This window comes from Halichoerus grypus, chromosome 5 (assembly GCF_964656455.1).
Source record: "Halichoerus grypus chromosome 5, mHalGry1.hap1.1, whole genome shotgun sequence".
Lineage (NCBI taxonomy): Eukaryota > Metazoa > Chordata > Mammalia > Carnivora > Phocidae > Halichoerus > Halichoerus grypus.
Genome location: NC_135716.1, coordinates 9,452,487 through 9,476,530, shown reverse-complemented (window position 1 = coordinate 9,476,530; position 24,044 = coordinate 9,452,487). Strand labels below are relative to the sequence as shown.

Here is a 24,044-nt window from a genome sequence, read left to right as displayed (position 1 = left end):
GGTGACAACTCCGGTGTCATGGGTAGGTTGGGGCTCAGGGGCAAGTGGTGGGAGATGTGGCCTCACAGCAGGATGGGGTCCAGATCTTGTCCTCTGGGCAACAGTCCAAGGGGGTGTTTAAGTCGAGGAGGGGTGAGGTAGGGGTCATGTTGGCAAGTGGATGATGGGAGATTGAGTGCAAGCAGTGGAAATGGGTTTAAAGGAGACAGGAGAAGCTCTTTGTGAGGTAGAACAGACAGGATTTAGTTGCCAACTGAATGCTGAACACAGGAAGCAGTGATGGTGTTTTCCAATCAACGTGAATGGAAAGTGAAGGCATAAAACAAGAGCCAGAGGACAGGAGGCAGAATAAGGTGAAGGGGCAGGAAAAGAGGAGAGAAGTTGATGGATGACCTGAGCGTTGGACCAGGAGGGGTCAGGTGAACTTTAGGAAAGCATCGAAGACCTGAAACGGGGATCTCAGGGGGCATCAGCCAAGAGCTGGCAGCAGAAGCCACAGGAATGGGCCCAGGTGTCCCAGGAAGGGGAAGTGTACCCATGGAGAAGAGGATGGGGCTGAAGGGCTCATCCTGGGGGGCGGCCTTATGTGAAGGGTGGAGGGAGCAGTTACGGAAAGAGGACGAGAACTGGGAGAGTGGGCTCTCAGAAGACAACTTTCCCTAGCACCTGATATGGCTCCTGGCACCTAGCAGGTGCTCAGTAAATGTTTGCCGAGTGAAGAGACCCAGCCGCAGGGCCAATGGAAGTTTATCTCTCACACAGGGAAAACACCAGACCAAATCGGAGGAGCAAAAGTTAGGGAGTGAATTTGGAAAAGAACAGCTACTTTTGGCTACGGTCTGTTCCAGGAGTGTCAGACACGGCCTGACAGGCGTCAACTGGAGACGGGCTAGCGCTTTCCATCCAAATGTGTCAGGCAAGCTGTGACAGACTGCAAATGGTGACAGACACGCGCTGCGTGGTGCGGCCCCTGCTGTCAGGCGGAGGGCAGGCTTCCTGTGGGGGGGTAGGAGGGATGGCGGGGAAGGAGGGCACTGCAACCCAGGCCCTGGGGCTAGAGCAGCACTGCCCGCCCCGTCCCTGTGACTGCCACGGTCAGCGGTCTCGTGCCATTCACAGGCCACTCACAGGCGAGGGTCCCACTGCCAGGAGTGGGATGCAGAGATGGAAACAGCTGTGCGGGACACAAGGGGACATGATGGTGGAGAAAGGACAGTTGTCGCTGCTCAACACCACCTACAGAGAAGCAGGAGGAAAAGTTTGTGGACCTGAGGGCATCTGGGCAACAGGACCAGAAGCTGGCATCACATCTGTGAGATTTTTCTCTCTTCTGGGGCCTCTCCTGCCCCTGGAGGCGCTGGTGTGGGCGCAGAAGCAATGAGCCTTCCGGAAGCAAGAAATGGGCCGAAGCAGAGGTAAGGAGGATGGCGCAGGGAGGACCCGCAGAGAGCAGCCGGAGCACCAGATTCCGGAAGCGGGGTATTATTCGCATAAACGGAACACTGAATGCTCACCTTGCAGCAAGTGATTAAAACAACGTATTTGTGTCTCCCACTCTTCCTTTCCTCTTTCTTCAACGGGGTGGCCCTGCCCTGGATGAAGATGTAGGCAGGTCCCACGGACATTTCCTCCTACTCTTGGGGAATAGAGGCCTTTCAGTGCTCCCAGTCTGGGCTCAGTAAAGTCACCACCCTGGCATTAACCTTCTCCACTCCTCTCCCTCCCCTGCCCCGGGCCATCCTGGAGTCAGGAAGGCAGGGGCAGGTGAGGGGAAAGAGGTGAGGGGGCATGTGTGGGCTCCATCCATTGCCGCCCTCTACCATGCTGTGGACCTGGGAGCATGACCTCTGAGGGCCACATGGACAGGCTCCCTTGCCCCTGGCTTCTGGTCAGGTTTGGCCAGTGGGAAACTCTAGCAAGAGATTGGAGGGAGGAGGAAATTAAGGTCACGATGTTTATTCCCCCAGCTCGTCCCTGTGGGCTGCATCCCTGGAAGAAGGTCCCAGTTCCTGCTGGCTGTCTACTGCCTTCGGTTGTCTCTCTGGGTCCGGGTGACCACTCTCTTTACTCATTCAAGTCCAAGGCTAGGAACTGCCAGGACCTTGACTGGTACAGGTAAGATGGTCCTTACTTGGCTTGGCCAGGCTTCTTGCTCTGCTAGCCTAGAGGACAAATGAAGCTGACTATTCTCCTTCTTGAGGCCCTTTCATGGACTCTTCAGAGGCTCCCCGTTTGCCCCCCAACTATGTTCCTGGTCCTGGGCAGTCCTCTGAGCGTCCTCCCTCAGCCTCGCATGCAGTGGCATGCCTCCAGCCTCCTCCCTGGGCTCCTCACCCCTCCAGATGGCCCAAATGGACAGAGCCCATGACAACCCACATCTAGTCCTTGGAAAAGTCTCATGCTTCCCTGTCCCCAGCCAGCTGTGGGAGGGGGCCACACTCTCCGCTCCTCTGGCACAGCTTTTCTCTGGTCCCATGGATGATTCCCCTAGCAGGATGGGACTCTGGCCCACTGTCAGTTTCAGGTTTCTCAGGCATGAGTCAAGCACCAGCCTGTGTGTCCCCAAACTTCAGGAAACTCTTCAAAACTCCCTGGTTCAACCCTTTGGAGGCCCTCTCACTAAGCTTGGGCTACAGAGGAGGAGCCCCGAATCGGAGGTGGAGCTCACAGAAAGGTAACAGCTCTCTCCAAAGACATGTGTTCATCCATCTTCACCCCCAAAGACATCATCCCCCACAAAGCCCCTCTACCCTCATACTTCTTTTCATATTTCCAAAGGGAGTGAGTCTTTTTAAGATTCATGAAGTAGGTTTGTGCCTATTTTCTTTGAAAATATTGCCATGTGAACCATCTCATTCACTTTGGTAGGTAAAAATCTTTCATATTAGAAACCCAGTCAAAAATGACTTAATGAGAATCTCATTCTAACATCTTGTTGTGCTATCTTAGGGCAAGCCACCTGATCTTTGGGAGTCTCAGTTGTAAAACAAAACAGTGGGTTCAGAAAAGTTAGCTCAGTTTGCTAGTATAATTGATCCACATTTGTTTGCATCACAAAAATATAAGCTCAGTGAAACCCAAGAGATGTTTCTTTGGGTTCAATATTTTACTCCCTGCACTTGGTCCACAGTAGGCACATTCCTATTGAATGAAAAATGAACAAATGCTTAGTTGAGAGGATTTCTCCTAAGATCAAAAACGAGATGGGCATAGGAAAATATTTGGCAAAAACCCCCAAAAACAAAATGCTACAAAATCCAAAGACACTCTTTTGGGAGCAATATGATTGCCGAGTGGTAGGCTTGCCTTTTTAGATCAAGCATGGTCAGGGCCGCCTCTCCATTAGCTCTCCCAGCTCTTCTCTGATACTCTGCCCTGCTCAGCCTGCTCCAGTCACCCTGGCTTACTGGCTGTTCCTGAAACCATGTGCTACCTCAGGGCCTTTGCACATGCTGTTCTCAGTTTTTAGGACACTCTTCCCCCAGGTATGCACATGGCTCACTACCTGATGGCTGGATCTCGTTGGAGATCCCTGCTACACTGCCCAGATTTTATCCTGTAAATCTTCCTCCTAGCCTTCTGTAAAGAGGTCTGCACTTACCCTGGATGACTGTGCATTGATAAACAAGAGTTTTCAGGGGTTACTAGACACCAACTCTAAACTGCTGGTAGTTCCTGGGAGACCCAAAACAACAATGTGGTTCACAGTTAGGGGGAGGCTGTTTTTTATTTCAGTTGGGAGAGACTGGGATGAAAAAGTTTTATTTTTGAACCTAGCCAGTTTAGTTCCTTTATATTTTCTCTAAATGCTGCTTGAAAATGGACCAATTATTTGTGTCTTTTGATTTGGAGCTAAAAGCACTAGTGGTCCTCTGGCATTCTACTTGGAAATCTCTTTCCCTACACCTACTCAGGCAGGAGGTACATTTACAATGTTTCCACGTGACCCCAGGCAACAGCTCTGCTAACCTTTCCTCCTCTATGTCCAGGGGTCTCCTTTCCCCCAGCACTGAAGAGCACTTTCTTCTTTCCTATAAGCCCTCAGGACAGCCTCCTCAAGGCTGGCGGAGCTTCTGTAACCTCCTGGTGGCACAACAGAGGCGCCCAGCTCAGCTCTCCCCAAGAGAGAATCTGCACAAGGAGTACAGAGCACCAAAAGTCTCCCGCCCTGGCCACCAGTCTCAGGGCAGGGAGCTACTGGCCAAGACCTGAATATGGCAGGGGTAGCTGGGCTCAGCCATCTTGACCCAAGAGGCTCGTCTTCTGTGGACAACCCTGTGCTAGAGTTCCCGCTGGGCTGGCTGCAGTGCTCTCAGAGCTGCGCTGTCTCCCAAGGCTCCATTTAGCCCATCCTCCATCCCCCTCCCTCCACCTCCTTCCCCTCATTTTGTGGATGTCCAGCCTGTATCCACAGCCTTAGAGGTTCTCCCTTCCTACCTCTGCTCGCTCTCCTCTTCATCATTCCAAGGTATTACCACCAATAATCATGAGAAGAAAATTGAAACACTGCTAAAATCATATTAAAGCATTCCAATTCGATCTGAAATTACAGTTTTAACTTCTGAGCTTGACCAATTTGCTGAAGTACCAATTTAATAATCAGGCCTTTTATCTCTGACTTCATCTGTCTGCATTAGCAGCCAGTCCTATGATTGAAAATCAACGTCTTAATGTAATAGTTCTTTGATTTACGGAACATTTGCACTAGGAGCATTTTATTATAGACAAATGAGTTATAGCATTTTAAGGTGTACATTTGAATTTTAAACTAGTTTAAGAATATTACTGTATAAAGTAGAAGCTAAAACACTGGAGTAGTGACGTTGATAAATGACTCTGTGTTTACCATAAATGGTCTGCACACACTCTGCAATGAACAGAACTGGGTCCGGTGGGTCCATCGATGCAGCCTGATGTTTCAAATCAATGGAGGCACTTCAGGATTATCTTCAAAGTCGGGATCTTCCTCACTTGCTGTAATTTTGGGTTCAGATTGAACTCGTCGGGGCCTGTGTTTTTTCTCCTGAACTATGTTAGCCACATCAGGGAAGGAATGCTTGCTAGGATCTACTTCTAGTTTCTCAATTTGCTTCCTTCTACAACAGCAAAAAAGGCAAAAGGAAATTGAGATGCCTTTTTAAATAAAATTTCAAACAGAATCAATCATTCATTCATTTATTCAGCAAACATCGGCAAGTGCTATCCTTAGAGCATAGAGATGCTTATAGACCACACAGCATAGAGATACAATAAGAGACTGTCCCTGGTTTCAGGTAGCTCAGAGCCCTGTAGGAGCAAGAGTGGAGAAGTAAAGTGCTGGGGAGTTAGGCTGGGAGACTCTGCTCATTTGAGAATCTGTATTTATTCACTTTTTAAAAGATTTAATTTTTAAGCAATCTCTATACCCAACATGGGGCTCGAACTCACAACCTGAGATCAAGAGTTGCATGCTCTACTGACTAAGCCAGCCGGGTGCCCCACACCTGAGAATCTTTAAATGATACAGCAGGCAAACCCCACAGCCAGGATCAATAACAGAACCACTATGGACAGGTCTTACTCCTGAATGTAGTTAATCAGGCTCCTGGACCCTGCTGCTTTAGATGATCCAGCCTGCATGCAGGAGCATTTATATACATTCGGGTGCCTAGAAAGCTCTGTCCACCAGTTTCCCCCACAAGATCCCACTCCCGCTGCCGGCACTCAGTTCTCTTGGTGACAGTTATGTGAAAACAGAACAAGAAAGATCCCCAAGCCTCCATCATATAGAAAATTCTAGATACTATAGGTCACTGGGCTATGTCCCTGGTAATTTCAATCTGTAGGTCTGGGGTTGGGCCCAGTATTCTGTATTTATATCAAGTTCCCCCCAGTGCCTTTGATAATCAACTTATTTTGGAATCACTGTACTGGTCATCCTGTCAGTCATTCAGCAGAATATATTAAGTGCCTCTATTCCAGCCCCCAGCCATCCTATGGTCTGTGCAAATAGGCACGTTTCCTAGTAGCATCTAACAGTACAGCATAGAGCTCGAATAGAACATTTATCACATTATCATGTAATTGTCTCATTATTGGTCTGTTCTCCCTATTAGACCAGCGTCCTTGAAGCAATTATATTGTCTTTTTCATCTTGTATCTTTGGTATATAGCTTTACTGAATACATGTTAAATAAATGAAAAAACATTATACTACTGTGCAATCCTGAAATTAAATAAGACATCTTTGACCTACAGAAAATCATAGTCAGCTTCATCCAGGAGCCCCATACTGATGTCCTCAGACACAGTGTATGCTGGGGAGGGAGGTTTGACTTTCTCTGGAGAGTGTAAACCCTCTGTTGTTCTTGTAACCTTTCCCCCCTCATTCCTGTTGGCTGAGTAGCCCTTGAAGTCACTTGAGTTTTTTATTTTTCTCAGTGTTTTGACTAATACACATGGACCCGCTGAAGGAAAGTGTAATGTATACAAAGAATATAAAGCATAAATATTCCAAAGACCCAGACTGTACGCTATAAATTATGTAGTCATTATTAAGTATAGCTTTACATTTTAATTCCCATGCTCTTATTTAAAAGGCTATTGTATCTATGACTTAATTAAGTAAATACCTAAATTCGTCTATTATAATTATGTTGACTTTGAGGAAAAGCAGCCTATCTCACTTCCAGGCATATACCTCTTAGGCCACAACTTCTGGATCTTAGTAATAAACACTGAACTCAGCCAGATGCTCACCCCCTTCAGATGTTGTGAGGAATAATTTGCATGTAGGACTTTAATTGGTCATGAGTCTCTGGGTAATGGACAGTGAGCAGATAGGCCAGGGGCACCTGTGGATCACACTAATCCCAAAATAAAGAGGAGAGGGGCTTTTGTCCCCCTCAATGTCAGACACCCAACAGATGTCCATTACCAGTTTAGTTTTACCCACCACCTGACTGTCAGCACCAGAACTTCTGGAGTCTAATTAAGAATAACTGGAAGGCAAAATGAATATTTGTATCACCATGGAAGAAACAAAAGAAAAGGTCTAAAATCACTAGGCATAAAACACATCAAAGATTGATTCCTTTTATTAAAGAACATAAGGAAAGAACTTGCTTCTGGTAATATGGAAGGCTAGCATATTTGGACCAAAGATCCCTGCCTCCCATTAAAAACTTTAGGGAGGTCAGGAAAGATGTGATAAGATAATAAGGAACCCTAAGGGCAGAATTCAGTAAAAGGAGGAACAAGGGAGGAAGTAGATCCCTGAAGCCACCTTTGCCCTGAGGGAATTTGCTGAGCCCCTAAAGTGGTGCTTTTTGGTCTTGCTGGCCTTATGGAGTCTGGGAACAGAGGTCAAGGCCCTGAGTGTGCCAGGTGAGCAGTCTGACAGGACACCCTCTCTACCAGAAGGCTTTTCTGTCATGTAAGAGTGAATGAAAAGTAAACCCACTCTGCCCACCACCCTGGGAACTGTGAGAAGAGTGGGACAGAGAAAGGCTGTGTTGGGAAACCCATGGTTAAAAACCACCGATCTTGAATTTAGAGTGAAGTGGTTCCAAACTGGCAGTGTCCTCAGGTAGGGTCTGCCCCAAAGCACATGCCAATTTTTTTCCCAGGCTCAGCACCTCCCAGGCTTCTGAGAAGCCCCCAAACTATTTCCTAAGGCAATGGAGCAGCTCACCATCAAAATTAACGAGCACCCAAGGAAAAGGGTCCCTTTGCATGAGAACAAGCAGAAGCAGTAAGAACACAAATAGAAACAACCTCAGATTTTGAATATGAAAGCATGAATTATGAAACCAATAAGATGTTTCAGACTTAATAGCATAATGTTGAACTTTTCTTCTGGGACTGGCAATCAGGCAAAGATGCCCGCTCTTCATCTCCGTTCTACATCGTACTGGTGCCTTTCCCTATGCACTAAGGCATGAAAAAGAAGTAAAAGATACAAGATTAGGAAGAAAGAAAGTCATCATTCTCTGTAGATATATAGAAAATCCAAAAGGACCAACAAATTAATAAAATCAGACGAGAGATCAGCAAGGTTGCCAGGTACAAAATCAAACACAAAAGTGAATTACGTAATGGTGATGGTTGTAAATTATTGCCATAGATGCCACCGAGTTGTATACTTTTAGATACTTAAGATGGTGAATTTAATGTTATATGTATTTTACCACGATAAAAAAATCAATTGCAAATCTATATACTAGCAATAAAAACACATTTATGATAGCATCAAAATACCATACACCTAAAAAATTAATCCAACATGGGTATATTTAACATGAATCTAGACATAAGCCTTGCAGCCTTCACAAGAATTAACTCACTATGGATCACTGACCTAAACACAAAATGCAAAACTGTGAAACTCCTAGAAGAGAACACAGGAGAAGAGCTAACCAGCCCTGGGTACGGCGATGCCAGTTTAGGTACAACAGCAAAGGCACAATCCATGAAAGAAATAGTTGACAAGCTGGATTTCATTAAAATTAAAAACTTCTGCTCCATGAAAGACAATTTTGGGAGAAAGACAAGACAAGCCACAGACTGGGAGAAAATATTTGCAAAAAACATCTGATGAATGACTGTTATCCAAAACATACAAAGAACTCCTCAAACATAAGAAAACAGTGTGATTGGAAGATGGGCCAAGGACCTTCACAGACACCTCACCAACGAAGATGTACAGCTGGCAAATTAGCAAATGAAAAGATGCTCCAGACCATATGTCATCAGGGAAATGCAAATTAAAACAACAAGGAGATACAAGTACATGCATATTAGAATGGCCAAAGTCCAGAACATTGACACTACCAAACGCTGGCAAGAATGAGGAGCAACAGGAACTCTCATACATTACTAGCAGGGATGGAAAGTGGTACAGCCACTTTGGAAGACAGTTTGGCAGTTTTCTTACATAACTAAACATACCCTTAACCATGCAATCCAGCAATCGCACTTCTCGGTATTTACCCAAAGGAGTTGAGAATTTATGTCCACACAAAAACCTGCACACTGTGTTTATAACAGCTTGATTCATAATTTCACAAAACTGGAAGCAACCAAGATTTCTTTCAGTGGGCAAATGGATAAATAAATTGTGGTCCATCCAGATAATGGAGTATTATTCAGCACTAAAAAGAAATACATTATCAAGTCATGGAAAGACATGGAGGAACCTTAAATGTATATTACTAAGTGAAAGAAGCCAATCTGAAAAGGCTACATACTAAATGATTCCAACTCTAAGACATTCTGGAAAAGGTAAAACTAGAGAGACAGTAAAAAGATTAATAGTTGCCAGGGGTGGGGGTGGGGGAGAGAGGGATGAATGGGTGAAGCACAGGTATTTTTAGGACAGTGCAACTACTCTGTATGATATTATGACAGTAGATACCTGTCATTATATATTTGTCAAAACCCACAGAATGAACAACACTGAGTTTGAACCTTAATGTAAACTATGAATTTGGGTGATAATGATGTGCATCAATGTAGGTTCAACAGCTGTAACAAATGTACCACCCTGGTGGTAGATGTTGACAGTGGGGAAGACTGTGCATGAGTGGGGGCCTTGGACATATGGGAAATCTCTGCTTTTCACTCAATTTTTCTGTGAACCTAAGACTGCTCTAAAGAAAAATGTCTATAAAAAAAAAAAAAAAGACACCATGAATGTAGTAGGAAGGCAAGCCCAAGAACAGACTAAGAGTTATAATTCTGGCTCTACTATCACTTAGCAACTTTGTGATCTTGGGCAAATTAATCTCTTTGAACCTCAGTCCATTAGGAATAACCCAATTTCTCTTACAGTAATTTTGAAGATGAAAGACAGAGAGTATCATGGAGCACAGACTAGGCACTCCACACTCAATAAAACCATTCTGAGCAAGTTATGTGTCCTCCTTGATCAGACAGTGTCATGGGACCACGAGAGTTCACAGCATTGGTTACCTTCCCACAAAACATGATCCCCTCTGGTCCCAGTGAACAGAACCTTACTCCACTGATCTTCCGCCTGCAGTCACTCTGTCTGCATAGTAAGAGCAAAGGCTTGCTCTAGCTATGAGAGGTCTATTGTTAGGTCCGCCATCCTCCTCCCCATCAAGCTCACAGCTGCCTGACCTCATTCCCATGTGCAGCCTCCACAGGCAGCTGTTTGGTTCATGGGATCGCCCAGCCAGAGGCTGAGGTGACGTGGATGGTGACGTTTGTCAATGATGAAGGAGCGCTGCCACGAACAACCCTCACATAGATATGTTATGCATAGCTGGGAGGTGATTATTTCTCAGCAGTACAAATCAACAAGAGAGGCTTTGCAAATGTAACGTAGGAAGTAATCACTGTAATGGTGATCTCCCCGGGGTCTGAAAACCAGCTAGCTCCATGCTGTTTGCCATGACTTGGCTTCCTGTTTCTGCGATTCCTCACAAACTGGATTCATACTCCTTACATGTGTGGATGCTGCTGGGGGTCAATTATGACCATGGATATTCATAATAGCGTAATACCCTCAAATCTCTGTAAGTTACACATATGTCTGACATGGAAGCCACTAAACTAAGAAATATGAGAGTGGGTCTCCAAGGTTAAAAACAGAAACCCACCTTTCAGAAGGAATCCAACTCCACACCTGTTGTTCAGACAAACCTGTTTGAAAATCCACAAAACTTCCACAGTTGACTCAGAATATATGAATGCCTGACTAATTGTATTATGCAAGACGTAAATATAGCTCTTGTTCAGGTATTTTTGTGATGATAATTTCAGCATATACATTTGTATCACAAAGATAGTTTGCCTGGGTTCAAAATAGATTTTGCCATCTGGATGGTAAGAGTCTGGAAATCATGACAAGCAGAAGGAAAGCCGAAAGGCCTGGGATGTGCATTCTAAGGAAGAACTGAAATGAGGAGACCTCTGTCCAGAATACTTTAAGGGATGTCACTGCTCACAGGAGCTGGGCTTTGTCTTGAAGGTCTTCAGGCTGCAGGGCTAGAATGTTCAGCGGGGAATGGAGTAGAGGCTTCCTGCCACTGGGGAGTATGGAGAGCAGGGAGGGAGGCGGTGGGAGAGAGGTTGACGCAGAGGCTTGAAGATCACCTGTGAGTAGGAGGTTGACAGGAGGGTACATGATGGGGCCTCTTGGCCCTTGCATCCCTGAGAGTTTTAGGATCTATGAAGTGACATATCACGGCTACCCGAACTTCCGACATCCTAAACTTCTCTCCCTCATTTGCCCCATCTGTAAGCTGAGGATAAAATTGGGGAGGACAAAGTGTGTTAACATGTGTGAAGCACACAGAACAGTGCCTGATACAAAGTGAGTGCTCAGTCAGTGTTAGTGGTCACTGGTGCTGACATCACCATCTTACCATTATCGTCACAAGTAACTGGGGCCTGTGTATACACAAGGTTTGTTTTTTTAGGGATCAAGAGCCCTACAAATCAAGAGTCTACATTTTGGAAATAAACATTAACACTCACAGCATGAATCATTTATAAACTTTAAATAACTGTATCTCTGGGGAAGGTACATTCTAGACACCAAATGACAATGAAGAGAATGATAATAAAGCTCAAGACAGACAGCTGGGGAGGTGGTACCTTTGGTTTGTGTGCTCTCTGCTGCTGTCCAAGGTACTTTCCCCAGGCTTTGATGTTTGTCTCCAACCTGTGATTACTCCATCTACCTGAAATCAAAATACAACACGCACTCAGTGGTACATTACTCTCTGATATATCCTCAAAAATATACACTACCTATGTATTTTTAAGAAGCTAAAACATTTTAATTTTCTCTACACAGTCCATAAAAGAGTCTAACTATAAGCCCCTGTATGTGGTATGAGAAAATTATATCACAAATTGTATCTGTGCACAATACTCTTGCAAAGCCACAAGCTATCCTTCATCTGCCAAAGGCCCAGCAAGAGGAATACAGTGAATTAATTCATGTAACAAATATTTTCTGAGAGCCAGCGACATGCCAGATACTGCTTGGGGGTCGGGGGGTGGGAATACAGATGTGGTGGAGACATTGCCTCTGAGCTGCCCCGTTCCACATGCATGTTGCAGCGGGAAGCACACCGAGGTGGCAGCCCGAATCCCAACCTTCCCGGCACACTGAACCCCATGAGATATGAGCTCGAAGGCCACTTCTGGTATGAAAAATTCTGTAAAAATTCTGTAATTCTTCTACTTATTTTAGACCAAATAAGCTCAGTGCTAAGGATGTTGAGTTCTCAATAAATAAAACTGATTTAATCCAACAAACATACAGCAAAGATTATTCACACCCAGCACCTTTCCCTTAGGAAGCTCAAAGGTACAAGAGTGTTGGGGCAGAAGAGAACATGTGGCCATTTACTAGACCCAGACACCACACTGGACATATATGCCTGCCAATATGAGGCAGTTCACTTGTTTTATTTAACCCCTAACTCCCAGTATTCCTATGAGACAAGGATTATTTGTAGGCAGAGAGAAGGAATTTTAAAACTCCTCTTTTCGTGTTGTTTTCGTCCACTGACCAAGATGGCGGCTCCTGCCTTTTCTTTCCAGGGAAGAGAGAGGTCTGGAGTGTGTACATTCCCCTCTCCACCCTAATCATTTTTCTTTGGGGAAGAAGTACTTCATTTACTGGCCACATCTCACTGGTGGGCAGGGTCACTCCTCTGCAGGTGAGGGACATCGCTGTCCTTTCTCTTTTGGGCCTGAGACTTCACTTACTGCACAGCAATGGTCAGATCCATGAAGAAACAGACTAGGCTTGGACTTTGAGGGTCTGGTCACCATCCCCACTCCCATCTGCAGGCTCAGGCAAGCATACTGGACTCATTATCTGTGCATGGGAAGGGAATCAGGAGCCCCAAGGTAGTCTCAATCTTAAGCTAGATTCTCCAATCCAAGCTTTACCAAACCTCTGAATCAGAGCGGTGGCCCCTTAATCCAATTATTAGATGGGGTAATCTGTTTCCCATCTGACTAACGATTCTTGGTTGTATGTCCCATTGGTCAGAGCCCCAGAAAGCCTATCCCGTTGTTTGTCACATGAATGTTTAAGGAAATGAATGGTGAACAAAGAAATAAAGTAATGAATCCTAATCTGAGGGACGGTAGAATCAAATCTGGGGAGGTGAATGCCTGATGGATAACTATCCCTTGATGGTAATCCTTCTATGTTGTGGTATAGAACCAGTGTTTTAGACAGTGCAGTTGTATATTTATCATATTTAACAACAATTCAATCTATCTGTGGGTGTGATTTCATGCAGCTCCCTTATGCAGAGGAAGATGCAATAGGTTTGCCCTTCCCTTCCCATAGACCTCATGGGAGGGCCCCTGTACGATGCAGAAAGGAAAGATCTGCTGGAACCCCACCCTTTCAGTGTGTCTACTGAACACTTGACTGGGAAAAATACCTGTAAGTACCACACATGGTTTGTGCAATGGCCAGACTTGTGCTGAGACCCTGGGAGGAAAGAGCCGTGAATACTGCAGGGACCAAGGACACTACATTTCAAGTCTGGAAGAGTTTGTTCAGAAGCGTTTTAAAAGAGTCTGCAGAACAAAAACTTATAGAAGAATACTGTGGAAGAATCAGCAGCTAAAGCTACCAATGCAATGTTTACTGAATAATTAAAGGAGGTGACTCATGGAAAGGTTTGCCCAACGAAGCAGATTCTATTATCATCAAACACAGGTTTTTTGATTTGTTTTTTGGAGGAAGTTGATTCTAACATGTTTTATTTGCTACGCTTTAAAATGTATTAATGTCATAATTTTGTGTTCCATTAATTTCTTGTTGGCTAATGATTGATGTTATATTTTCAGATGTTAATGTTGGGAAGGTATGTGTTTACACTACTTAAATATGAAAACTTAACTGAGTTTTCCTCCTTTTGTTTAACTGAACTAGTGTGATGAATGCAAATATTTCCCCCACCTTCCTGGCCTATCCTTGAGGACATGGAAACACTGTTTAGTAGCTACTGAGCCCAGTTCTATTTTATTAAGCCATATTAATATCAAACATGAAGGAAAAGATACAACTGAGGGGACTAAACAGGGACACGTGCAGTTGAGGGGAGCAGAGGGAGAGGTTGCTGATGTTAGGGTAATGAGAACTGGCCCCTTCTTCCTGCAGTGTCTCAGGGAGGCAGCAGGACCTCTGGGACACGTGGCTGCACCGTTGGGTGGAGCAACACTGTCCACTGGAACTTTCTGCAATGATGGAAATGTTCTGTGCAGTCCAGCATGGGGTTCCCAAACATCTGTCAGCACACCTGAGCTACTAAAGGTTTACTTTTATTTAAATTTAAGTAATTTTAGCTAACCAAGCCAGAGAGGTGGGAACATGGTTATGGTGAGCCCCAAATGTATGTGTGGGCTACCTGATTCCTCTTCAGGGTGAAGGACTTCCATTCACACCAGTTACCCCTAATTCATCTGTGGTCCTTGACTATATGGCCTTTACAGTTCTGGAAGTCTCTGTCCCTTCCTCAATTTCCCAAGGGTACCTGGGACCTGGTACCCTTATGGGAGTGTGAGAACTTGGGGCCTGGCTCCCAAACTCTCTGATCACTGATCCTGCTCCTGGCTCAGTTCTTCCCTCCCCCTCACAGGCAGCTGTCCTGAGGGCACGCCCTCACAGACATGGTGCATGCTCCTCTCCATCTCAGATCTGTTCCCAGGGAGCAGTGGCACCTTTGCATTTTTTTTTATTTTTTAATATTTTAATTACATTAAATGAGGCCAATGTTAGTTAAAAAATCATTAAATTGTCAATTTTAAGAAAAAAGCTCTTGAGCCAAAAGTACAAATTTTGTATTGCTTTGCGTTGTAAATGCACTAACAAGAATGGGAGCATATGCATAATTAGAGTCTTAAAACACCCCGTTTCTAACACTGTTATTTGTCACATAATAAGCTCAGACAAAGATTCACTGTGTTTATGGAAATGCAAATAGAATCACAAATTTGGAACTTTTCTTCACAGAGAATTTGCTGTGCACCAGAATCTAAATGTGTTTTTTATTTTTAAAAGATATTTTCAGCTTATTTAGTTCCAAAGATTCTTTTAAGTTTAAAAGTTAGGAGGAACAAAGAAATCAGTAAGAAAAATATTGACCCCAACATTCATATTAACACCAAAATTCATCTTAACACCAATATTTATATTAACAGCAGGTAAAACACTTCTGATGAGATCTGATTTTCCCCAGCAGAAGATCGCAGGTTCAGGTCCTGAAAAACTGCTGGTTGTTTTCCTACTGTACTTACAATGCTAGCATTGCTCTTCCTCTAAGAAGTGATGTTCATCAACACTAAACATCTTAATCATTTGTACTAAGTATGTTTAGGGATGACTGATGGACAAGCTGTAAGGGCCAAAATATGTTCAATAAATTAGATCACGGGGAATAATGGTTTCCTGAATCCATAGAAAGAAATGTAATCAGCTTCCTGAAAATTCAATTGTGGGACAGGCACAAAGGTACAAATTAACGTTTTAATGATGTGATATTACTTTAATTCTCATAGAGTCATGCAATTTCATGCAGTTGAAAGTTGAGAGTGAACATGGAGGTAGTAACCACGTCCCTTTTTCTATAGAAGGCAAATGTCCCTTCTAAGGCTTTCCTGGCAAATGACTTTCCAGCTTTTGCTGAAATCCTACGCTGGGATGGAGTCTCATGACTTCCTGGGGCAGCACCCGGCACTGAGACAATCTCCCTCTACTTTTATTTTATTTTATTTTATTTATTAAAGAAAGGCAGACTGCCACATGGAGCACCTCATTTAGATGTGTCTGGAGTCTTGAAAACTTGACTACCCTATGTTCTCCTACAAATGGACCTTGAGTTTGTTTGGAGGACCTTGAGTAAATAGCGCAGCTATTCCTATACCCTTGACAGAAGAACAGTCCTCCTCTAACAGGGAGGGTCATCCTCTTCCACTGAGCGTGCAGCTTTGGGAGGGACGCACATGGAACAGTGAGGGAGGAAGGGGACACCCGCCTGGCCAGCCAGATCAGCCCAATCAACCCTGGCAATCAATGGGGTGACAGATGTCCTAGTCAGATCACCCTCACATCCTATTTTATTTTTCTTAGTGTAATTTATTTTTTTGTTTCAAGTTTTTATTTAAATTCCAGTTAGTTAACATATAGTATAATATTGGTTTCAGGAGTAGAATTCAGTGATTCATCACTTACATACAACACCCAGGGCTCATCCCCACAAGTGCCCTCCTTAAAGCCCATCCTCCATCTAGCCCATCCCCCCCCAGCAACCCGCAATTTGTTCTTCATAGCAAGAGTCTGTTCTACCATTTGCCTCTCTCTTTTTTTCCCTATGTTCATCTGTTTCATCTCTTAAACTCCACATATGAGTGAAATCATATGGTATTTGTCTTTCTCTGACTGACTGACTTCACTTAGCATCACACGCTCTAGTTCCATCCACATCGTTGCAAATGGCAAGATTTCATTCTTTTTCATGGTTGAGGAATATTCCATGATTGTCTTGGCTTTTTCCTTGTACCTCTACTTTAACAAAATGTATATGATTGCTTTCCCAACTATAGAAATCACTAAGACAATAAAACCCAGACTGGGTGTGCTGGGTAAAATTCAATAAACAGACACAAGGGAGAGAGACCCAGCTCTCGATCCTTGTCTTCAGGTTGAACAATAGAAATTACCAATACCTGACTATTTTTGCCCTACAAAACAGTGATTTCACATGATTCAACTTGTTATTTATATGAGGCTGAAGACGAATGAGCAGTCACTCCACTACAGATGAAGACTTGCTATAATGATAAATTAAAAGAGCAAATGGACAAAGAACAAGGAATGTAACTAGAAATAATTATTGAGGAACAAAATATAAAACAATCAACCTTTTAATTTTTTCTTGTGAATTTACCCTGTCTTCTTAAATTATAGTCTTCAGCAAAATCAGAAGTAAATTTCTCTTTTCTTGGATTTTCACTTTGTACCATAATTTCACCTATTACCTCCATTAAATCTTCTCAAGGAATATTTACTGAGCATCTACTATGTGCCAAACATAGGAGTAAGTGGTAGATATGGAATGATAGATTGAAAAATTATCCCTGATCATCTCAGGAGAGATAAAGACATATAAGCAATTAAAATACACTGGAGAAAGTGCAACTGATAGATACATGCATATACTAGTATGGAAGCCCAGGGAAGGGAGGGATGTATCCTGGTGGCATGGGGAAGGCTTCCTGGAGGACGTGAGGTTTGATATGAATTTTAAAGAATAAGCAGGAGTTTGCCAGAAGATGGAGATTATGTGGGAATGAAGAACATTCCAGGGAGAGAAAGAAAGCCTAAACAAAGACAGGAAGGTAAATGACCACATAAACTAGACAGAATATTGGGCAGATAATAGCTGGAAACAAGGGTGAAGAACCAGGCAGAGGTCAGGTCTCAGAAGACTTTATTTTAAAGTGTTTGAACTTGGCACAAGAGGTGATGGGAATCTCTGCAGTTTTTTTTTTTTTTTCTCTACTCAGCAAAACAGCAATATTCTCAATGTACTCTTATTTTCATTAGTCAAAGTGTGTGATGTTAACAAAATGTTTAAGTCCAGGGGAGTGGTAGTTTTTGAAAGAAAGTGTTTCTTTCATCATGAGGTAAAAATATACTCTTTTTTTTTTTTAACTATTACAGTTATATTGCTTCCTCCTCACCCCAAACTTTATTCTGAAAGTACTAATGACATGCAATTTTGTTGGGAACTGTGTAAACGTGTGTTCTGGTCATCAAACTTATTGTTAGAATACTGACATGTAAATTACTGGCTGACTGATCTGTTCTTCTGGGCTCCTGTTTGCCTGTCAGCTCCAGATGTGTGTACATTTCTCTAGCTTCCCGCTGTCCGCCATGAAGGAGGTTTTAGACTCTGCATTCAGGATCACTGAGCACTTCTACAGCCTCTTAGAAGGCATCATTTGCATGAAGCACAATCCATTACTCACAATTTCCCCTGCGTGGGAGAATAGGAAAGTTCAAATGGAGATTGGCCCTTAAAAGAATTTAATGTTAATAATTGACTTTCACACTCTTCAGGCGAGGCTTCTGTGGTATTTTCATGAGGATGTGATATGGAATCCAAACCCACAATACAGGTACTGAGCCTGTTTGCTGTTCTATGCACGTGTTGCCCTGTTTCTGCTCTATAGAGTTCTGGAATATGGACCTTCCAGTTTTCATTGCCCAGCTTCCTATGTCACGTGGCTTCCAGCTGGGTGTGGCGAATGGGAAGCACTGGAGGGAAGCTGGTGGACTAAGAAAGAGGCTCCAGATGCCTCTCCCACAGTCCCTATTTGTGAGAACAACTTTTCCAGCAGTGGTAGAGTCTACTCTGTGGCTGCCCAAGAGGTCGCTGCAGGTCTGGTTTCTTCCAGGTGACACTAGTGCATGGTTTCCGCCAACACCACCTCCTCCCTCTGCCCTGGGAGAAGAGGTAGCCACCTGATGTTCTAGGTTTCTGGGTGGTCTTATTCTCCCTTCTTTGGCATCCTAGATCTTCTATTACCCATGTAATACATTTCCTGATTTACTCCTATAAGGTACATTGCTGTATAAATTTCCTGTATACATTTTCAGTACTTAAGTGTTTCCTGATTTTTCATTAGACCCTTAACTGATTTACTCCATGTTTCTCACACCTCCGGGTACTTGTTACAACACACATTTCCACAACATCTAATTAGAATCTGCAGATAGTGGTCTAGGAATCTAGTTTTTGACAAGCTCTCTCCAGGTGATTCTTAGGATCAGGCAAGTTTTGAAAACAGACTTACTGATCCCACAGATTTGAGGCTTTTTTGGATGCGATTCATTTAAACAAGCCACATCTATGGGATATGATAGAGAAAGACAGCCATTGGTAGGTTTTAAGCATAAGAATAAAATGATCTGATTTATGTTTTAAAAAGGTCACTTTGGCTTTTATATGAGGAAGGAATCAAAAGGTGGAAAGCACAAAAGTAGGGACACAAGAAGAGGCCTGTTGGAGGTGGTCCAGCTGGGAGATGACACTGACATGGACAAGGGAGAGGTGGGGAGACAGAGGTGAGTAACAGAATTCAGGAGATGGTTGGGTCGTGGTGCTGACCAGGCGGACATGCGAGGGTAAGAGGTAAGTCAAGGATGTCTTCAAATCTTTGACTTGGACAACTAAGTATATGATGGTGCCATTTTCTAGGACAGGGACAACTATGGGGGGAGCAAGTCTGCACAAAGAAATTAGGGGTTCATTTGGCCATTTGAAATTAGTCATGCTGATTTATGCATTCATTTTGGCTTGTCAGTTGACAGGTACATATAAATAATCTTTGATTCAAAACCTATACAGTTTGCTAATGTTTACATTTTTTATTTTCCAAATAATAATTATATTTTTTGTTTCCTTTGAAGTTTAATAGCATTTTAGGACAGTATTTTGAATTTCTCAATTTATTTATTGGTTTACTCTGTAATTTATGCTTAATATTATTTTTAATGACTAGTAATTAAATGTAATTTCTATGATTTCCTTTTGGAAATGAAAATGAGGTTTTCATAAGGTTTTGTCTATTACGAACTTTTAAAATTATCTTAACTATATTGTTCAAAAAATAAGTGGTCTCACTTTTTGTTGGTCATATTTATCAAAGACAGAAATTGGTCATAAATTGGGGCGCCTGAGTGGCTCAGTCGTTAAGCGTCTGCCTTCAGCTCGGGTCATGATCCCAGGGTCCTGGGATCGAGCTCCGCATCGGGCTCCCTGCCCAGCGGGAAGCCTGCTTCTCCCTCTCCCACTCCCCCTGCTTGTGTTGTCTCTCTCTGTCAAATAAATGAATAAAATCCTTAAGAAGAAATTGTTCGTAAATCTTCTGGTGGAGCTGATTCTGTTTATTTTTCCTTATGTTTGTAAGGCCTTGTGCTTTACACACTTACATAATGTACAATCTAATGAATATAAGGCAATTGGATCTTTATTTTATGCAATATTTATATTACTATAGAATAATTCTTATTCCATTTTATGCTTTGTTTTAAATTCTATCGTGTCTGATACTCATTTTGCCATAAGTACTCCATAAATGTTGTTTGCATTCACTTATTAGAGCTGTATCCATTCTTTTCTTTACATATATCTTGGGTCTTTTAGTTTCAGGTGTGTTCTTGTGAGTTGGATAGCATAATGGATTTTATATATGTTACTTTCTTACAAATTTTCTGATTTTATGTTTCCTTCCTCTATTCCTAACTGTTGACTTTTGTTTGCATTTATTTTCTGTAATGCTTTGTAACTTACACATTTTAATTCTACTAATTTTCCCTGAAAATACTTATATTAAATTTCAACATGAACACAGTGTACTGTTGGACCTAAATGTGAGATCTGAAAACATAAACATCCTAGAAGAGAGCACAGGCAGTAATTTCTCTGACATTGGCTATAGCAACATCTTTCTAGATTTGTCTCCTGAGGCAAGGGGAACCAACAGCAAAAGTAAACTATTGGGACTTCATCAAAATAAAAGCTTTCACACAGCAAAGAAACCACCAACAAAATTAAAAGGCAACCAAGACTGTTGAATCACAGATCTGTACCTCTGAAACAAATAATACATTATATGTTAAAAAAAAAAAAAAGAAGAAGAAGATAGCAGGAGGGGAAGAATGAAGGGGGGGAAATCGGAGGGGGAGAGGAACCATGAGAGACGATGGACTCTGAAAAACAAACTGAGGGTTCTAGAGGGGAGGGGGGTGGGAGGATGGGTTAGCCTGGTGATGGGTATTAAAGAGGGCACGTTCTGCATGGAGCACTGGGTGTTATACGCAAACAATGAATCATGGAACACTACATCAAAAACTAGTGATGTAATGTATGGTGATTAACATAACATAATAATAAATAAATAAATAAGTAAAAAATTAAAAGGCAACCTACTGAATGGAAGAAGATATTTGCAAATACCCAAAATATAAAGAACTCATACAACTCAACAGCAAAAAAAAAAAAAAAATAATTCATTCAATTAAAAAATGGACAAAGGACCTGAATAGACATTTTTCCAAAGAAGACATGCAGACGGCCAACAGACACGTGAAAAGATGTTCAACATCACTCATCATTAGGGAAATACAAATCAAAACTACAATGATCTATCACCTCACACCTGTTAGAATGGTTAAAATCAAGAAGACAAGAAACAACAAGTGTTGGCCAGGATGTGGAGAAAAAGGATCCCTCATGTACTGTTGGTGGGAATGCAAATTAATACAGCCAGTGTGGAAAACAATATGGAGCTTCCTCAGAAAATTAAAACTCGAAATGCCATATGATCCCATAATTGCACTATTGGGTATTTACCCAGGGATCCACTCATCCATGGAATCTAAAAAAGAGCAAATGAATAAGCAAACAAAAAGCAGAATCAGACTTATAAATACAGAGAACAAACTTATGGTTGCTGGGGGGAGGTGGGTGAGGGTTTGGGCAAAGTGGGTGAAGGAGAGTGAGAGGTATGACCTTCCAGTTATGGAATGAATAATTCATGGGAATAAAAGGCACAGCCCAGGGAATACCGTCAGTGATACTGTAGTAGTGATGTAACGGGACAGATGGGAGCCACTCTTGTGGTGAGCACAGCATAATGTACAAACTTGTCAAATCTCTAAGCTGTACACCGGAAACTGATGTAACATTATGTGTTAACTATACTCAAAAAAAGTTCAAGGTATATATTTGGTGGCTGTGAAAGTGTTCGTCTGTTTGTTCTCCCCACTCCCAACTTCCCTATTTTCATGTTTTAATCTAAGTTTTAAAATTCACACAGCTTTCTTTTTATATCATCTTCATTATTTCTTCCAAGGAAAATAACTTTTTGACCCATTTTGAAACCTCATTCAAAATAATGACAACTGTTTCTATAAGACCACTGAAATCCTGGAGAAAGATGACAGCGTCTCAGTAGCAGAGGACTAATGGGTGAGGGGGTAATGGGGGTAATGAGGACTGGGAAATGAGAAGCCCTCCCTAGGTTTTCAGTTGAAGCAACATTACAGAAGGCAACCAGACTCAATCCGGATCCCCTTAGAAGACATCCCCGGGATGCCTAATGCAGTGCAAATCTTCCTTTTGTTTTGCATTTCTAAGAACTTACCAGAACACGCAGTAGGTGCTCACTAAAATATATGGAATGTCTGAACGGGTGGATGGATGAATAGATGGATGGCAACTATAGAACTAATAGAACTAATAGAAAAGACCCCTAGAGACTCCTGTTCCTGTCTCATGTCTACAGTTGGGGAAGAGGCAGGAGTTCTATGAGAGCTGCAGCTTCGTGCATGCTGGGCCCTGTTGGTGCTGGGTCTAATTGGAGGAAAAGGCATTTGGGGAGCCTTAGGAGCTCCCATAGTTATAACTATGACACTAGTCTCTGAGCTGGTAACAGAATTTCAAATTTAAGCAGAAGGGAAGATAAGCTAGTTAAGAAGAATCTGAGCCTGTTTGAAACTGAGACTCAGGAACTGGGGCGAGGGCAGAGCGGGGTCTGCAGGAGGTCACGGTCAGTGGATTCAGCAGGAAGGAGACAGGAAGAGGGCCCTAGGAGACCCACTTCATTTTTTGTCTCTTTCATAGTAATTCACATGATGCTTTATTCGTAATAAGTGCTTAATAAATCTTTGATGAATTCAATAAATATTTTAACTGATTAATAATTCAGTAATTGTCTAAAGTTTTTCATAATTTGGCAGAAAGTTTTCTGAGTTCTAGTGCCTTACTTCCATGTGTAGCAACAGACACATGCTAAATACTTCCTTCATCTGATACGAATAACTTCCATATAATTTATTTATGGGTGTAGCATGTCTTTTCTCTATCAGCATTGTGCTTAAGTATACACATGCAATGTCTTCACCCACGCCTCATAAGCAATTTCTGAACTGCCTAAGTCCATTAGATACCAACCCGTGGTGATGGGAGCCACTTGTCTGATCTGGAGGGGAGGGGAGTTGAGTCCAGTTACTGAGCGAGCAGTACTTAGCGACAAGGCCCAGCCCTATGACTGAAATAGACCTCTACCACTCCTACATCAACTACAGAGGATTTGGGTCACCTGCAAATTCTCCACCTTCTTACATATTTCTGGTGTTTATTTTATTAATTAGCCACAATTCTGGTATTAAACATTTGAAAATGTGAGGTTCAATCTCCCAAAAAAGAATATTATTAATATAAAACTTTAGAATCAATATAATTTCTAATTTTCCTCTAGCATTAGAGGAAGTTTACATATATATCCAAATTCATTGTTGATATTCTAATAACTTGATTATTTCTCTACTGTGCTCTGATTGACTTTACTAAGAGAAGCATGTAATTCACTGAGTCTAATAAAAAAGATTTCTTGAAAGAAAACAAGATCTTTTTTCTATTTAAAGAAAGATGATCAATCCACAATATTAGAAAATAGATAAATTACCAGAGGCATATTATTTAAAAATCTTTGAACAGATGAAAATACCTGTATAAGTTAAACATTTTTGAACTATATTCTATCTCAAACAAAGACATACCTGGCAGCAAAAAAAGTAAAAAGAAATTAAATTTGGGGAGAAATGATCAGAAAAATAAGAAGGATAAGAATACTGGCTTTGATTCCAAAGACACCCAAGTAATCTGAGGAAAATTTTAGAAGGTGCAATTACTGACATTTATATGTAAAATCAATATGACAGTTGCATAAGACAGTTACATGGCTTTGAAATAGAAGTAGAATAAATCTAACTATCAAATGGTTCCTCCAAAATTCTTTTATACTTGTTAATGCAATCTTATCTGACAGCTCCCCATGGATGATCATCTTCACACAACAGCCTAAAATGAAAATGATATTTTATTAAGTTAGGACAAACATCAAGGATGATAATGATGTTTCAAAAGAAAAGAAAATATCCTTTTACAATCTTGCTAGAGATAGTCTCAGTGGGAAATATCCTCCATTGA

The 24,044-nt window shown here is 42.2% G+C and overlaps 1 protein-coding gene across 3 annotated transcripts in view; it reads right to left on the bottom strand.

The window, feature by feature from the left end:
* Positions 1-3,632: 3,632 nt before the first annotated feature.
* Positions 3,633-24,044, bottom strand: part of DNAAF11 (dynein axonemal assembly factor 11) — a 71,360-nt gene continuing 50,948 nt past the window's right edge. The window contains exons 10-11 of one of the 3 annotated variants that reach the window (XM_078071996.1): positions 11,605-11,690; positions 3,633-5,096 (exon numbers count right to left, since the gene is read on the bottom strand). In XM_078071996.1, the coding sequence (XP_077928122.1) occupies positions 4,919-5,096; positions 11,605-11,690 (264 nt within the window). In that variant the 3' untranslated portion in view covers positions 3,633-4,918. Of the gene's footprint in view, positions 5,097-7,670; positions 7,912-11,604; positions 11,691-24,044 lie in introns of those variants that run through there. The other 2 variants (XM_078071995.1, XM_078071997.1) reach the window with 2 other exon arrangements.